This window comes from Scatophagus argus, chromosome 16 (genome assembly GCF_020382885.2).
Source record: "Scatophagus argus isolate fScaArg1 chromosome 16, fScaArg1.pri, whole genome shotgun sequence".
In the NCBI taxonomy this organism is placed as follows: Eukaryota; Metazoa; Chordata; class Actinopteri; family Scatophagidae; genus Scatophagus; species Scatophagus argus.
The window spans coordinates 8,228,350-8,246,199 of record NC_058508.1 but is presented as its reverse complement, the minus strand read 5'-3'; the positions used below and the strand labels follow the sequence as shown (position 1 = coordinate 8,246,199).

Below are 17,850 nucleotides of genomic sequence, written 5' to 3'. Positions count from 1 at the left end.
ACTCAGTTTGTAGCATGAAGGTTGTCCTTGAGGTTGATGCATTGTGAAGACATTTCTGCAGGCCCCTGTGCAGCTGAGGATGAGCATGATAAGATGATGAGGACACAGAAGACATTGGTGGCGTCTGGTTGTGATTATGATCTGAGAAAGATGATGGTTAGGATGATTTGGGGGGGGGGGGGGGGGGGGGTGTAGGTGTATTTCTCATGTTGTTTGAGTCATGGAGTTGCCTCTTGGAAGAGGACAGTCCTTAGGAGCTAATCCATCAATGTCTGACTTCAGCCTGACATGGATGCCTTCAACTTCTGGCCAGAGCTCCACCACAAACAGGTTATGTTGACTCAGATTAGGGTTGTCATCCCTGTATCCAGCTGGTTGCTGGATTTTTTTTGTGGCCTTTATGGTTTCCTATTGCATCTGGCACAGCTGGCAGGACCCTCATTCTCACACCAAGGCTTGTCTGTGTCCAGTGTCGAGTTTATTTTGGCTTGAAAAAAAGATAGAAGCTGCCAGGGCTTCTTGTTTTGGCAGCAGCAGGGCTGGGTTTGTTTTTAGGCTGGAGTGGAGAGAGAGAACTTGCCAGGAAAGATAGCAACGCACTGCACTTATGATCTGACAGCATTTTACACAAGGTCACTGGATTGTATACATTTGATGGATGTTTTGCATTTTGGCACTGGTTGTACTTTGTTGCTTAATATATTGTGCTTTAGTGCCTGGAAGACCAGTCAGCACTGCTGCAAGTAGGCCTACCAGTCTGGGCCCAAAGGTGAGGAAGACACAAGCACACTTACACATAATACAACCAGAGCAACAGCCTCCTGCTGCTTCTTTGTGTTGATAGAAGCAAGCTGACATATTTGAATGAAAACTCTCATCCGGCTCCTGCATTTGCCATGCTGGCCTCAAGTTCAGTAGGTAAATAAAACACAATAACTTATATATAATAATTCTGAAATAAATGTAGTAATGTAGAAGTGCCTGCCCTGGTAGCTGAACTGCTGCCATTCATATGGGAAAAATGAGTACAGAACTGTGACTTGGAAATAATGTGCTCTACTGCAGTCCTTTATATAAAGACACAATAGTTAATTTATGGTAGTTTATATATGATATGGCTGTCTGGCCATGTAATAACACTTATTTAATAAGTTAAAGATTACTCACTCTTTTGTACTTTATTTTCTTCTCTTGATTTTACTAATTCAATGATGACTTTAGGAGACACAGGTATAAAAATAATTAATAATAATAAGAATTGTTATTAATATTATCAAAATAGTCTTGCAGATCTTATTTTCTGGTAATTCATGAATTCTTTATCGTTCTCATTCTGTTGAATACTACAAGATTAACAAGCATCTGCTGTAAATCTCATTAGCACTTTAAATTAATAATAATAATAATAATAATAATAATAATAATGATAATAATAATTCACTCTGTTGTGTTTTTATATCCCCCTGCCACTGTACAGCTGCTCCACCACCAGGATCCCTGCAGTGCCTCCCTGTGGTAACACATGGAAACTGTAGGGGCTCTTGGAGCAGCATTGGGTCTCACAGGCGTGTTGAGGCCCACAGCGTCACAAGTCAGAGAGTCAGAGCTCCCGCAGTACATCAGGACAAGATGGAGAGCATGTGGCGTTACAGTCAACAAAGTAAGTAAGCCAAGACCTCCACACCTCTGCAGCAAACCTGCACCAAACCAGAGATGAAACTCTCTGAATTGGGTCCAAGATGTCCAGTGCTTTGATGAATGCAAATGGGTCCTCTTTTAGCCACACAATTCAACCACACAAATGAATCCATAATTTCACTAAATGCTTTAAAAATTATGAATTGTGAAACAAAATTTCTGGGGGTTGAAGTGTGATGACCCTGACCTTGTGGGTAATGTCACTGAATTCCTGCTTATTCATACTCCTCATTCCTGTGTTAAGACAAGCTAATCCCCTGCTGGCTGTACTACAGTTCCAATAGCTTTCATCTAGAAAGAGCATGAAGACAGCAGAACTAGAAAATCTATATGAAGGACAAGGAAAGAACCCCCTGGTGATATTAATACACAGCCTAAAATATACTAATCAATCAGCTGAACAGAAGGAGAACGGAGGGCAGTCTGACTGCCACAGAGCTTTTTAGGTAGCCTGATATTTACGGACCACAACAGTTAAAATGCTGTGGATGAAGCTGTTCAGGTATTGAACCAGTGCAGGACAGTATTACATAGCGAAATGACTCTGCCAGTCTTCCAGAAAGCCATGAGGCGAGTTAGCTTTGTTATTGCGGTATCATCTTACTGAAGACATATAAGGTTATGTTATTGTCTCCATTTGGACCTCAGAGGCACCTGTTCATTTTTTGTTAACATCATGTTGTCTCGTCTCCTCTTGTCCTGTACTGCTGTTCCTGTGAACTGTGATAACAGTATATCACTCACTGCATTTAAAAGTGAAATCACGGGACAGCTGTGTTTTTAGCTGATGGGACAGTAGGGTGTCAGTGGCCTTCGATGCATGCTGAGCATTTTTATCACGTTTTTCATGTCTCAGTTAAAAAAAAATAAAATAAGTGCATATATGGCTGAACCCTGGGGTGACTCCTTATGCTGAGACGCTCTTTATGACACCATCCATGACCACCTTGTTCAAGCACACATTTTACTGATGCCACTCATTCCACTGGGGACCACTACTGCTGCTGCTGATTTATATATCCATAAAGAATGTGATGGATTTATAGCACTTCTTGCTTTATAATAGACAGGAGAAAGACCCACTGCTGACCCGACAAGAGTGATTTGCAGGGCAACAATATTAAATCAGCTTTTACTGTCGTTAACTATTTTAACATGATGGGTTTCTAGAGAAAGCTCAATATTTTTAAAGGTTTGAGGGGATTCTTTTATCTCGTCACTGGTTGATTTTGTCCAGAGAAACAAATGGCTTGTACTTCTTTTGCATCCATACACAAACTATTGTGAAGCAAACTTTTTGAAATATTGAAAAGAAAAACAAAAAAGAATGAATGTTTCCATCAACCTGTTTGGAGCGACTAAACTAGGTCGCCCAAAGCGTAGTCACCTTAGCCAACTCTGAGAGAAAAATGGATGGAGGTTTTTAGATCTTCAGATTGTATTTATTCTTTCATGTGAGCTTGTAATTGCTTAAACATCCCGGAAGATCTCCACAGCAAAAAACAGTTCCTCTTCCTCTGTCGGGGCAGAAACAGCTGATCAGTCATGTTGTGCAAAATTTGTCACGATAAACTGTACAATCTGTGGTTTGGTTTCCCTTTATTGCTAGCACTGTCCTCTGAAGCTCCTCCTCTCCCTGTGATAAATTGAGTCAAACGTACACATAATACCCACTCATCACCTGACTCATTCCTTCATCCTCGACGCACTTATTTCCACTCCTGATTCCCTCCGCGCTTATTCTATCATTGCTTGACAAACACCTTTGTATTTTTTCATTCATCATCGCGCAGCCACTACCTTCACTGTATCAAGTTATTTTTCACTCCCTCAGAGAATTAACATCTCGGTTATTCAGTCACTCTCACTCTGACTAAATCAGGTGGTTATGGTTGAATGGGCTGCAAATGAGTCGGGTTATTCCTTCCACACTAAGCAGAGATAAATGCTCCCCACCCAGTATGCTGTCGGAAAACCATTTAGACACTGCTTGTACATACACAAGCATATAGCTTACACTGTGTGTGTGTGTGTGTGTGTGCGTGTGTGTACGTGAGGGAGGGAAAGCAATTACCAGAGCTCATGTAGCCAAAGCTTAATGGAATAACTTGCAAATCAATGCAGATTGCACTTCCAAATCCATATGATAGCTGTCCTTGAATTCAATTTCAGGTGTGTTACTGTATGATAATTGTTTTTCCTCGGTCATCTGCACTACCCCTGCAGCTTATCAAGATGATGAAGTAACTTTTACCCTAATCTTATAAACAGCAAGAGTGATAACAAAGACTATTTTCTCTTTCCCAGGTCAGTGTTGAGACAACAGGAGCTTTAAGTAAACAGTTATTTCTGCTTTTACAACTGCTTGTTGTCCTTCATAACCCTGTAAAACCACAACTCGTGGGTTTTATGCTTTTGTTTTTATCATAGGCTGTATAAATAGTTTAAATAGACATTCTTTCTAATGGACAGCAGAGGGCGACGCCACTAGTTGCTAGATGAAGTCAGATTGTGTGTAAGTTTGAGTGTGACCCTCACTTGATTTATTACATCAGTAAACAGTTTCTTAATGAGATTATGGTCTCAGTCACTAGAATTAGAATGAGAAGATAAAGATATAAAAACAAACAGCAAACAGCTGTTTCCTCCTGTTTCCAGTCTTTATGCTCAGCTAATCTAACCAGCTGTAGCTTTAATTTCACCATAGTGACAATGCTGTCAATCTACTCATCTTACTCTGGACAAGACAGCAAATAGTCATGTTTCCCCAAATATGCTGGGGATGTTGTCAGCCATACCTGTATATATATGTATATACTACTTAGAGTACTTCGGAGGGTTGAGCCACTGACTTCTAGATAATACCTCAACGCAGCAGGTGCATGACCAGTGCCTGCTGAGCCTTTTATCAGTTTTTTCCCATTTTAGGTCTGCATGGCTAAACCCTTGGGGGCTCCTTATCCTGAGACACTTTATGAGACCATCCCTGACTACCTTGTTCAAGCCATTCATTCCACCAGGGACTACTGCTGCCTCTGATTTATATATCCATAAAGCAATATGGATATAATGGGTTTATAGCGCTGCTTGCTTTAGGACAGACAGGAGAAAGACCCACTGCTGACACTGACAAGGGCGATTGTTAGGGCAAGGCAACTGTATTAAATCAGTTTTTAGTGCCGTGAAACATTTTCACATGATTGATTTGTACCAGAAGCTTCAGATTTTTACCAGCTTGAGGAGATATTATTAAGGACTTTTGTGAAACATAATTTTATTGTTTTCTAAAATGATCTTTGAAATCTCTCTGGAATAAAATCTATTGGTTTTGATGTTATTATGTTTGTAAGCAAGGTGAGCTCAATATTCACTGACCTCCAGCTGTCCTTCGCATTAATGAAAGAGCCTGCAACGGTTTCAGCTGAAACTTGCAAGTCATCTCAGGTCAGCTTGAAATTCATGTTCAGATCTTGTTTTGCTCTTTGGGCTCACAGATCGATGCAGTTTGTGTCTATGCACATTATTCTCAGGTTCATATTTTCAAAACTTTTAGCTTACCACATTTGTTTTTTATGCGTTTTAGCACAAATACATTATGACAAAATAAACGATTATTACTATAGTGAGCTTGGATTGTCTCACTTTGTGCAAAATGTAGTAAGATATTAGTTTTTCGTTCGCACATACTGGAAAGGTGCAAATTTATGCCCTTTATTGGATATTTTCATGTCCTCTTACATACACCCAATAGACACCACCAGCATCAGTATGAACAGCACTGATTCATTCCAAAAAAGGAAAAGAAAATATGTAATGATGAAAGTAGCCAAGGTATTACTCTAATATCCAGCATGTGTCTGTATTCAATCAAACAAACACTCTATCTAAAACATTTACATGATCAGCAGTGAGCCACGACTAATGTCTGTAATTCACAAAGAAAAGGCGAATATTGAGGCAAACGTATTGGTCTAGCTCAGACCTATACACATCCTCTCTCTGTTCCAATATGAGCTCGCCACGTCTCACCGACAAGGAAGCAAAGATGAAAGTATCACCAAATTGAATTTGGATCAAGACACAGCCTCAGCCTGGTCTCTCCTCTGCCTTGGTCTATTTAATCTCTGGTCGCTCTCACTTCCTTCCTCCCTCACTAATTTTCATTTTCTTTCCAACCACACGAGCTGACGTCCCTCATTCATCAAACTGTCTCATTTCAATCAGTTTCTTCAGTTTGAGCATTAATTGTAATGGGTTAGTCTGATATGTGGACTTTGTTCTTAACGCCAAATGCTGTTCAGTCAATTACCCCCCAAACCATGTCCTCATTTCTGCATGTTTGAAGTGAACGTGTATGTATGTGGGAGTAAAACAACATCATGCATCACGCTATGGTTTGCTGGAGTCTGAGAGAGCGAGAGACGGAGAAAGAGAGAAGTTGTTTCAGATTACATGACAGCTGAACAGCCGCTGAATGACAGATTAACAAGGTGTGTGTGTGTGTGTGTGTGTGTGCAGACGTGTGTGAAAGGGAGTGTGTCTGATTGTCAAGTGGGGAGAAGCGACCCCCTTTGTATTCTACAGTACTACAGCCTCTCATTGCTCCAGGGATCAGGAGAGGGGAGGAGGAGGAGGAGGAGGAGGAGAAAACAGAAGACAAAATGATGATGGGAGAGAAAGACTGAGTGAAAAGAGTCATGATTGAAGTATACTGCTGATAGGGTGTGGTCACTGAAAGACAGAGGGAGATAAAGAAGAAGGGGGGGTGAGATAAATAGGGACGGAGAGAGCGATGGCATGACACGGTGATAAATAGGTGGAGAGAGAGAGTGGACACCACATGAGATATCAAAAAAGTGATGAAAAATGAAGAGGAAAATAAAAGCATGAAAGAGTTGAAGGAGGGGAGGTAGCGTGAGAAGGAATGAGGTGTGGAAAAAGAGAGGAGGGGAGGCGAGGGAGAGTGGATGAGGGAGGGAAGGAGAAAAAAGAGGGAGGGGGGTAAAGGATGAGCTCATTGCAGTCTCTGGGCTGATGACACGAGGAGGAGGGAGGAGGAGGGGTGAGGGGAGGGAGGGGTTGCTCGTCTGCGAATCGATAGCCAGCGTCTGAGTACCACACACACACACACACACACACGCTGCTTCAGACAGCTCTGCCGGCTAAACCAGCGTCTGCCTGCCGTCGTCAGCGTCCAGCATCCTCGCTCCTGCTTGAAATAAACTAAGAAAAAACAGCTGACAGTGTGCATTTTAGCCTTTAGATTTCTTTCTTTCTTGCTCTAGTTTATGAAAGAGCAGAAGTGTGTAAGCCGGCTGCTTCTCCCTCACCCCCCCTCCCTCCTCTCTCTCTCTCTCTCTCTCTCTCTCTCTCTCTCCCTCTCTCTCTCTCTCTCTCTCTCTCTCACTCACATCCCCATCACATCCACACCCACACCCAAGGATACCCTCCCTGCCTCTCTGCCTCTGTCTCTCTCACGGCAGACCTTTTCCTCTTCCCCTTCAACCCCTCCAACTACATTTTTTTTCTTTTCCCCTGGGGAGGAGATGCTCGTCTGACCCCCTTTTCTTTCCATTCCAATACTTTGTGTGGATGCTGTCCTCCTTAATCCGTCCCTGCTCTGCTACTTTGTTGCTACCTGTGGAGGTTCCCCAGTTCTCTGGTTCTTCTCCTGCCAGCCGTCGCACAGGGTGCAGCCCCCGCAGAGAGGCACCATGCTGGGAGTGGACGTGTGTGAGTTTGGGGGTCAGGTGCTGGAGCTGCTGTGGCTAACTATGTGCTACAGAGGTGAGGGCTTTAGAAGAGTGTCTGTGTGTGTGTGTGTGTGTGTATGTATGTGTGTGTATGTGTGTGTGTATGTGCATGCATGTGTGTGCATTCTATTATGTTAGTATAACTTCAGTGATTAAAGTTATTCCACTGTTCATGAATCTGTTTTATGATGTTTGTTTTAATGGATTCATAATATAGATATTACATTAAAATTGTGCATGTGTGTGCCTATGTGTGTGTTCTTCTGTGTGTGTGTGTGTGTGTGTGTGTGTGCATGCACTCAGATCTGTGTGTGTGACTGTGTGCCATATGTCTTTATGCTGACGGGTGTGGACATTTTTATGTCTAATGTGAAACGCTGCCAAGACAAGCCAAAGGTGGCAGATCAATAGCTATTGATCACATCCTACACTGTCTCTTGCGTGTGTGTGTGTGAGTGTTTGTCTGTGCGTGTGTGTTGCAAGCTTTTGTAATTATGTTTCTGCCCACATATATACATACACACTCACACAAAAGGGTACGTGTCCGTGTTGGTGTGTGTGGTGTGCGTCAAGGTGTATTACTCATGTTGTGGGGACAAAAATCTGTGAACACGGTCACATTGTGAAAACTCACCTTCTCTGTGTGTGTGTGTGTGTGTGTGTGATAACACGGCACGAGTCAAATAATGTTACCACTGTCTGCTGTTACAGTGTTTTTTGCTTTTGTATTTGCAACAGTACTGCAGGGCAAGGTACCTCGCTTTATTTGTGTGTGTGTGTGTGCGTTCACTACACTGCAGTAGTGCTGAGCAGTTATGGACGGTAGATCAGTCCTGGGGTTTCCCCTCGCACAGGTGTGTTTATGGGAGTGTGTGTTTTGTGAGATGAAAAAGGAAACTGATGAAAATGAGAGGTCATGTCAACATGAGGCTCTAGGAAGTGGAAGTTAAAGTTCATTTAAAGGTGTCCATGAATAATCTGTTGTATTAAATGAATTTCAAACAGCAATTTGAACTGATCGCTCTGCTCCAGTCCAGATTTAAGTAGTCACCAACCATAGATCCTCATGTCACAGCTTTCAGTCTGTTTCTGCTGCAGATTTACCACTTCAGTTCCAACTCCATAAAGTTCAACCACACATTCATTTGTTAAACATCTCGGAGAGGCACTTTTGAAGCACTGAATCAGTCCAAATATGCAATTGCAGCTTCACGCAAGGACAAATTGTGTGCAGGGAATTTAAGGGATTTTTGCTGTGGCTGCATAGGTTTCAGTGGCTATGACACACAGAATCTTGTCAAAAACACTTGGCTGAGATTGAATTTTGAAAAACGAGGAGGAGGAAGAGATTTTGATAGGAACGTGGGAGGTGACTGAGTGGAAGATAAATGGCGAGAGTAGAGAGCTAAACGACGAAGCGAGGAGGAAGGAGGGCAAGAAACAGAGAGGTAAAGAGGTTTGGGAGATGCAAATAGGTAAAGAACAGGAAGAAGATGAGGAGGTGAAGTTATAAAGAAAGCAGGAGGAGGATAAGTGGAAAAGGTTAGACGAGAGTAGGTGGAAGATGAGGAGAAGAGGGAGGAGGAGGAGGGGGTAAACTAAAAGAAAGGAAACAAAGGGAAATGTTGGCGTTTGAGATCGACATGTTCTGTCAGCAGCTGTTTCCAGGAAAGAAATGAGAGTAGCTCGGGATGTTTCACAAAGTGTGTGTGTGTGTGTGTGTGTGTGCGTGTGTGCGTGTGCGTGTGGTAGAGAGAGAGTGGGTGAGGCCCATGTGGCAGAACTCTCTTCATGAGCTGTCAATCAGCAAACACAGAGTGCAGGCAGCGAGCAGCGAGCGTTCAAACAGGCTAATTGAAATCCTTTTCTCTCCTTTTTTTCTGACTCATTTTCTCTGCATTTTCTGACTCCCCATCCCTCTCTTCTTCTCTAATCTCTCCCCCAGTGTTTTTTTTTTTTTTTTTTTTTTGAGCCAGAACAGGATTGATGTTTCCTTCCTGTCTCTTTCTCATCTTCTCTCGCCTTACCTCCGGCTTTCTTTCTTTACTTCACTCCTTTTGTCTTCGCTCTGTCCCTTGTCATTCTCTCTCTCTCTCTCTCTCCTGCTGTCAGATTAAATGACACAATCTCAATACTTCAATCTCTAATCCATTCCTTCCTGTATTTTATTCCCTCTATTCTTTCTTTACCCGCTTGCTTCTATTATTCGCGTCTGCGCACACACAAACACACACGCACAGCCAGCTTGTCAGATGTGTTTAAGAAGCCACGCCGTATCAGCTTCTCATATCATCCCTCCTACTTTTTTCTGCGCTGGTAGTGACAAATGAGGTTGTACGGGAGAGCAGACACATACGAGACCAATCAAGTCAGTCAATTAGACAACCTGCTGTCTCAACAAGGCTGACAGAGCAGCTGGGGACATATTACCGTGTGCATGTGTGTGTGTGTGCTTGCTGATGTACATTCACTTTGATTTGGGTCTGTGGAGAGCTGAGGTCCTGCTATCACTACATTATGTTCCTCTAGAGCTTCTTTAATTCCATGCAATCTCTGGTTCACAATTCCTCTCATTGTTCTTTGTGAAGAAATGAAATTCCTAGGCTTGACTTCCATATGCTAAAACAAATTTCACTACAGCAGTTGCTCTTAGAAACCGAACTCTTTGTGATTTCAGTGAAGTCAAACAATGACTACTTTGTGAGAGCAGAAAAAATAGCAACTTTCATGAAAATTAAGAAGCACAGCAACGCAGGTGCATGTGTCATTGTAACTTAGTTTCATCCATACTCAAATATTTAGCCGTGGTCTCTGCTGTCTAAAAGCACCCACAGTGTTCAGCCAGTTCATCCCAAAGGTGTTGGATGGGGTTGAGGTCAGGGCTCTGTGTGGGCCAGTCAGGTTCTTCCACACCAAACACATTCAAGCATAGGTTTTAAAAAAGAAAAGAGTAAAATTTTAGGTGATAAAGCTGTATCATACTCTAATCGCTGTTGATGAGTGTAACAATACATGCAAAGCATTTGACTGCGAAAGTGTCAGTAATTCAGTTCACTACACAAGCTGCATTGTCAGTCATGACATGTCCTTAGCATGGTAAATATCAGCAGCTGGTATCAGCAGCTGGTATCTTGTTTGTCATGTGTCAGCCTTTTATCAGCATGGAGAAGAATTATGAGGGTCTCCAGGTGTCTGCAGCCTTACGTGTAAACCTTGCAGGTGACAAGTCGATTCTGTTCGTGTTGTGTCTGAAAAGGCCACGCACTGACAGCAGCCTCGGAGACTGAAGCAAACCGGGCTCACACGGCCCGCCGTAATGCTGTTATGTCGGTCATTATTCCTTTATTGCCTTTTCCTTCATTGTAAAAGCTGTTGTTTTCAAAGCACTGAAAGATTCCTCTTTATCTTCTGCTCTCTCTCTGTGTGTGTGTGTGTGTGTGTGTGACCATTTGTATGTGTGTGTGTTTCAGTGTCCCAGAGGTCTCGTTATAGTATTAGAACAGTGCAATGACAGCGGGCCTCAAAGGGCTATAAAAAACAGCAAATCAACGTTTACTGCACACACACACACACACACACAAACATGCTCTCTCTCTCTCTCTCACACACACATGTAGTAGACACACACATAGTGAGGAGAAAGTGTTTTCCTGACACAGTGAGCAGTTATCTGGGTTAAGGGAAGAGAACGCAGACAGGAAGCAATTATTAAAGCAGAGGAAGAGAAAAAACGGTTTAACTTTGTTTAGTTTGGATGATGTTAAACATTTCCTGTTCAGTTTGTGAGATGATCCCCCATTAATAATACAGTAGCGGCAATAAATGTCAAAAGAGTTTTTCTTCCTTCCACTTCCATCTCGAAGCTTCCATCCTGCACATGAACACCAGAATTATGTGCACTTGACATGCAAAGGGAATTACAATTACTTGTTGTTTAGCGGAGAATTAGATGAGAAGATCCACTCCACTCTTAATAATAATAACAGTGATGAGAGGTTGTTCTTTAAAGTCATTAGGAAACATTTGTTGCCTTTAAACAGAGCCAGACTAGCTGCTGTCAATTTAACCCTTTGCAAGAAAGTGCAAAGATTATTATTTTGTTTCATATCTATCTCTTTAGGCAATTGAATTAAACTCAAGTGTATTGTTAACACAATATCAACAAGTTAGTTTTTAACATCACAGTTATTGTCAATTCCAGTATATTGTGACACCCCTGATCCAAAGTCACTGGATTTTTCCCTCTTTACCAAGGATGCAAAGTGTATACAGATACAATACAATTATCACATTTTGGATTGAGATGTTTGCGACTACGTTCACTGTGTGTGTGTTGAATCCTTCCTCCCCTGAAGCCACCTTTTGCCTGCCAAACAGATTGCTGTGTTGATTTTCACTAAGCATGTTGGTTTAGCTATATAAACAGATGAACAGTCAGTCTGAGTGTTGTGCTTGTGCACATACTGGTTGATGATCCTCTGTAATATTTTCAAAAAAAAAAAAAGATTTGACGAGGGAAAAAACTTGGTAGGTGACGGGTAACTAGAGAGTTCCTGTTCATTTGTTACTTTAAAGCAGCAGTGCTCCCAAGTGCAAGTCAAGTCTCTTATGGTTGTAATGAGTGTTCTAGTCTCTGCTGCCTGCCATCTGCTCTGCTGAGAACAGGAAAATACTGTTAGCATTTTTAGGTATGCAATAATAACTGCAGCCTATTTTCTAATAACAGAGTACAGTCATATTGTTTAATTACACTTGGTCTCCAACTAATAACATCTTAAAATTCACTGTAAATGAACTCATCCCCTTTTCTAAATTGCAATGGTCATTTCCTTATCTGAAATCCATGTTTGAGATTGTTTAAATGAAGAACAATTCATATTGATTAAAATATTTGGTCTGTTCACCGCCTGCAAACTTCAAATTCACCGTCCAACCTGACGAAGCACATTGAGATATGTAAACATTTGTTTTGATAGACATTTTAAATGAAATTGTCCGTGCTTGTAGTAGTTGCACTTTTTATGCTATGGTTGGTCAAGTCAAATGACTGTTTATAGATTTTCCCACTAAGCTATGTTGGCTTCCCCTGCTGACACATACTAATAGTTAGCTACAGCAAAAATGCCAAATCCATTCAGAAATTTGACTATTAGGTTGTGGCACTCACACAGCATCCAGAGTGCACTGCATGCACATGAATAATATAAACACGGACTTAATGACGCAGTGATGATGTCTTTATTACATGACAGTGACAGTGTCTTGGCGCTGTTTCATATGTATATATTTTTCTTCATTTTTTTGTTTCCCAATAGCTTCTGTCTTTGGAAACACACCTCTACTCACATTTCTCTTGCGACACTTGTAGGGCACATTTCACAGCAGGGATGTAAAATGTTGCAGAAGATGCTTTCAGAAACTACAGGGGCAATGGGTCAGTGGCATGGCCATCAAAAAAAAATCCACAAGTTAATATCACATCACAGATGGGGGCTGAAACAGTTGTATGACCACAGACATACACACACACACACACACACACCAATACATGTACAAGAACAGACACGCATGCACACTGCTGGCTTTTTGCTAGTGTTAGCTTGTTTCTAACACCAGATTCACACAATATGGAGGGTTTTAGAACCATGTGTTTTGGCTTAATTCTGCTGCTTTTTCAAGTTTGGGCAATGAAAAAAAAACTGTAACTCATAAAACTTACTGAATGATGCAGGATGAGGAGGAATTTTCACAGATTGTAGAAAAAGCTCTTAATAAGCTTTTTAAAATTACATCTTAATAAGGGGCTCCATGTGCAAAATGTTACAGAAACCATTTCAGGTCATCACATTAGGAGACTAAATTTGCATGTAATATCCATACTTTTTCCAAAAATAGCCTAAACATCAGTCTGTACATCAAATTCATGCAGACTCAGTGTAACTCATGGTAAAAGAAATGAGAAGGCTGACAGGTTTCTGTTACCACATGCTACTGCTTTGAAAGAAATTCATATTAAAACACTCACTCGTACAAGAGACGCAATCTCTGTGAACCAAACCCTGCCTTTTCAAATAAATATTAATTGATACGGTTACTGTGACAGGTCAGCAGTCCAGAGATCAAAGAGGAGCCTCAGATGTCAGGGAAACTTGTCTTATTAGCAGCTCAGAAGCACATTTTCCGCTGCTGTTTTATGTGCATATGTGGACGCACACGCTCATGTGGGGGTTGGCAGCAGAGTTTAATAGGAAAATATGACTGGGTGAATCATTTATGAAGTCATGCGCTGTATCTGACATAGTGCAGAGTTAAATGTGCGTGTTTGTATGTGCATAAGGAAGAAGGAGAAATCAACGTTTTTGTGTTTAAACATTTTTTTTTTTTTTTAAATCAGCAACTTGTTTCTACGATTAATTTCTGTCAATGAGACACTTAGGATATTTGATTTGATATTTGATGAGTGATGGTGCCATACTTCCTCACGTTTCTCTGAGATCTCTGAGACAACAATTTTCCGTAATACATAAAATAAGCAGATTTAATAGGTTTGCCTAATTTATGGCATTTCACATTGTATGAATTTTTGATAAATGAAATATGTAGAACATTATTGTCTAAAGAACATTTTAAGGGTCTCTTCAAAATTGAAGACAGCAGGACAATGTGGAAAAAGTCCACTTTTTAATTTATTTGCTGATTTTGCTACTTACGTATAGATGTGAAAAATGCACTTGTACTGGAAACTGTAAATTGAAAATTGTACACTATGTGTTTTTTTTTCAGTTTTTCAGTGTTCTGCTATATGGACACAAAACCCTGTAAATCATCCAAAAATCTATGTAGATTTAAACAGGAGAAATAAATCAGACATGATCATTTTTTAAGCAAAACCTTCACAGTAAAAAGCCTGTATTATAAAAACAGTCTGAGATGAAATGTACTAAATACTGATTTAAGTAAATCTACAACCAAGAAGTTGCAAACATACTTTTCTCCTCTCTCTCTCTCTCTCTCTCTCTCTTTTTTTCTCCCTGTGTGTGTGTGTGTGTTTTGCAAGTGAAAATAAATACTCCACTGTGTATATCCAGTCATATAAAACAGCCACAGCGAAGGTGATGTCACTGCAAGGGGAGTTGAAAGGGTTGCCATGGTGACGGGAGAAGGCAGGCGGGTTTAGTCCTGACTGGGTGGGGTGCTGTTGTAAGCACAGAAGAGAGCACAGGCACACCTGAAGAACTGCATGTGTGTGTGTGTGTGTGTGTGTGTGTGTGTGTGTGATGGGTTGTTATGGCCCTATTTAAGGCGTTTGATTTCTTCTTATGTTTACAGAATCAGTTACATTGCCTGTCTGTGCATTTAGATTTAGGTTTGGTGGGTATGTTGTTGACTAAAGTGTGTGTGTGTGTGTGTGTGTGTGTGTGTGTGTTTGAACATTTGTGTACTCTGTGTGTCAGCCAATTACGTCTGCACACAGCTCTGAGTACACTGAGCTGTCTCATTATGAACAGTAAAAACAGAACCGGAGGTTATTACACAAACCTGTTACACCACAGTAAATAGATGCCCACAGTACAGTTCATGTCTGCGTGTGTGCGTGTGTGTGTGTGCTGTACTCCACATAATTGGAGTCTGGAGTTATGCATTGTGCTGTGCTGGCAGTCATGAAAATCTTTTATTGTGTGAAATCTAACTGTGTTTAGTGTGTGTGCTGTCCTTGTGAGTTGATGAGAGAACAGAATGTCTCTCCCCTTGAGCATTAAAAGGTAAAGCATGTGATTAATGAAGTTCTTTCACAACCACCAACGAGTCTATAGCTGAGTTTTCATGCACAGCACACAAACTCATGACAACATGCAAGAAGCATGAATGTCTTGAAAGACTTGAAAATTCCTGAGTTTGTTTGTTTGTTTATTGAGAATATTTATGAAAGTTCACATCATGACCCACCAAGGCACTTAACACCCAATTTACTCCCTGCTTGCCTGTCAGTGGCAGCCCACTGCTCCTGTGTGTTTCACTGCATGTAATTTGCATGTGTTGCATGTGTGTTCAACCAAGGATGGGTTAACAGCAAAAGACAAATTCAGTGTATGTATGTAAAAGTATATATACTGCCAATAAAGCTGATTCTTCTTCTTATTGTCCATGCTAAGCTTGTAGTGCAGTCATGAAGTCAGTGCATTTTCACTGCAACTATGACGAACTGAATTGCTGACATATGTTTGTTCATACCACATGAAAATGTCTGATCACCATTTTCAGTGTGTATATTGGTGTATAAATAAGAGCCCATTTATTGGGTATAAATGTCTCACCCAGGAATTGAAAATTTGCTGCCTCCTGTTTTGTTAACATGCTGACAGTTTTGCAAAAATGCTTGTTGCTAACACTGCTGTGTTTTGCTGAATGCTGTCAACTGTGGTTTTGTCGACCCAAATAATTTCAGCTTTTGTAAGCCTGCAAGTAGTCACTCTCTGGAGGTGCGGATGAGGTAGAGATGCTAAAATGAAATTTCAGCTTGCAGAACACATTATCGAATGTCTGTAAAACTCAATATTGAATCAAAATCCCTGATGAAATCAGACCCCGGATGGCTGGAGCTGCCCTACATAGGGTAGTATGGATCTTATCCCAGACAGTAAAGCAATCCTGCCTGTGCTGGTTGAGTTTTCAGTCACTGAAATGGAACAGAAATATTTTCTGCAGATGAGCTATGGTGCAAATGTTATTTGCCTTTTCCTTCTTTGCATTTTCCAAGTGACTGTCAGAGACAAATTTTTATTATTTGATAAACTGTTTTGTCGAACAGAAGTTAGAACAAAAGCTTCTTCTAAGCTTAAAATCTTTCCATTCCATACAACTGAGCATATGTCACTGTGGTATGCTGGCCTACGTGTGAAATATTCCCTGATGTCTAATCACAGGATGCTTCTGTTGTGGAGTAGAATATGAAGAAAGACTTAAGGCTAAACTCAGTCCTTTTGTTTTGTGAAAGCTGTTTTAGTTTAAGTCAATTTCATTTTGGAGTTGTAATCTGTGGTGCTGATGAACTGTGTGCCATTACACACATTTCTGATATTTAGCCTACTTTCACTGAAACTGTAAAAATAATGGTGATAAAAGTAACAGTTAAGTGACACAGTTAAAGTAATGCCATAAAATATTGCAACAGTTCGTTAAAAGAGTACTTAAACATCCAGCTTCTGTCTCCACAAGTGGTAATAGGACCGATGCAGAGTGTGGGGCTATGTGAGACATCGAAGAAGGTTGGGAACTTCCCCGGAAAACCACCTACGCACGCTGTGACGTGTAAAAGCATGCCTTTTTAATTTAATTTTCCCTTCTTTCCGGAAGGTCTACTGGCCGACAAGAAGGATTTGTCGATTGAGGAGGAGAGAAACCTAAACTACAATCCTCCAGCACAGAAGTCTTTGGAGGAAATTCAGGAACTGGACAAAGATGACGAGAGTCTGGTGAAGTACAAGCAGACCCTGCTGGGGATGGGACCAATTACAGCAGGTGTGTTGTTTACCTGAAGATCTGGTGATTCACCCTTGTATCCACTGTTGCCGTGACTTTAATAATACCATTGGCTCCGTATCTCCGTATGACGACTTGGTGCATAGTTCCAGTCATCAAGTTCTGATCAGACACACACACACACACACACACACTGGGACAGACCTGCTTGCCTCAGCAGCTCTAATCCAGCAGCTGGGCCATGACAGCTGATATCAGTAGCTCTGACTCCCACGCTGCTGTAACTCAACACCACCTCATCTACATCTAATAACATTTAATACAGTGGGAAAAGCTGTAGTGAGAGAAAGGAAAAGCAGTGAGGGGAGGAGAGGACAGACCATTTATCTTCTAAGTTGTCCACACCGAATTCTGATGTCAGCTCATAATTCTAGTTTTGCATCTTCGCTTTTGTCTGCAATTACTGAAATGTGCGAAGCCTGTGATAATTTATGGATTTCTGTATATTTAGTACAACTTGTTTTGCCATTTCAGCATTACGTCTATAGCATATTGACATTTGTGGTTCTTAGTGAAAAGTCTCAGTACCTACTCAATGGATGATACCTTTGGCAATCCTATGACTTTTCATCAGGTCCATCGGGTCCCAGTGTCTGTATATGTACGAAGCCGTTAGCATGTCTGTAGGCTCTTTCCCATCGTTTCCCTCTGCTCCTTGTCTTTATGCTAAGCTAAGCTAAGCTAAGCTAATCATCTTCTGGCTCCATAAAGGGCAGAGATTAGCGTGGAATCAATTTTCTCGTCTGAACCTGCATGAAGGCAAATAAAAGAATTTTCCAAAACGTAAAACTCTGCCTTTAAAACACAAAAACCACACAAATAAATTAGAGAGTGAATGAAGATAACCTCTGCTTTTCCT

The 17,850-nt window shown here is 41.2% G+C and overlaps 1 protein-coding gene across 2 annotated transcripts in view; it reads left to right on the top strand.

Moving 5' to 3' along the window:
- Positions 1-208: 208 nt before the first annotated feature.
- The window catches only part of arhgdig (Rho GDP dissociation inhibitor (GDI) gamma), a 30,352-nt gene continuing 12,710 nt past the window's right edge, over positions 209-17,850 (top strand). Inside the window, exons 1-3 of one of the 2 annotated variants that reach the window (XM_046416223.1) lie at positions 209-769; positions 1,478-1,660; positions 16,806-16,970. In XM_046416223.1, the coding sequence (XP_046272179.1) occupies positions 1,630-1,660; positions 16,806-16,970 (196 nt within the window). In that variant the 5' untranslated portion in view covers positions 209-769; positions 1,478-1,629. Of the gene's footprint in view, positions 770-1,477; positions 1,661-7,123; positions 7,486-16,805; positions 16,971-17,850 lie in introns of those variants that run through there. The other variant, XM_046416222.1, reaches the window with a different exon arrangement.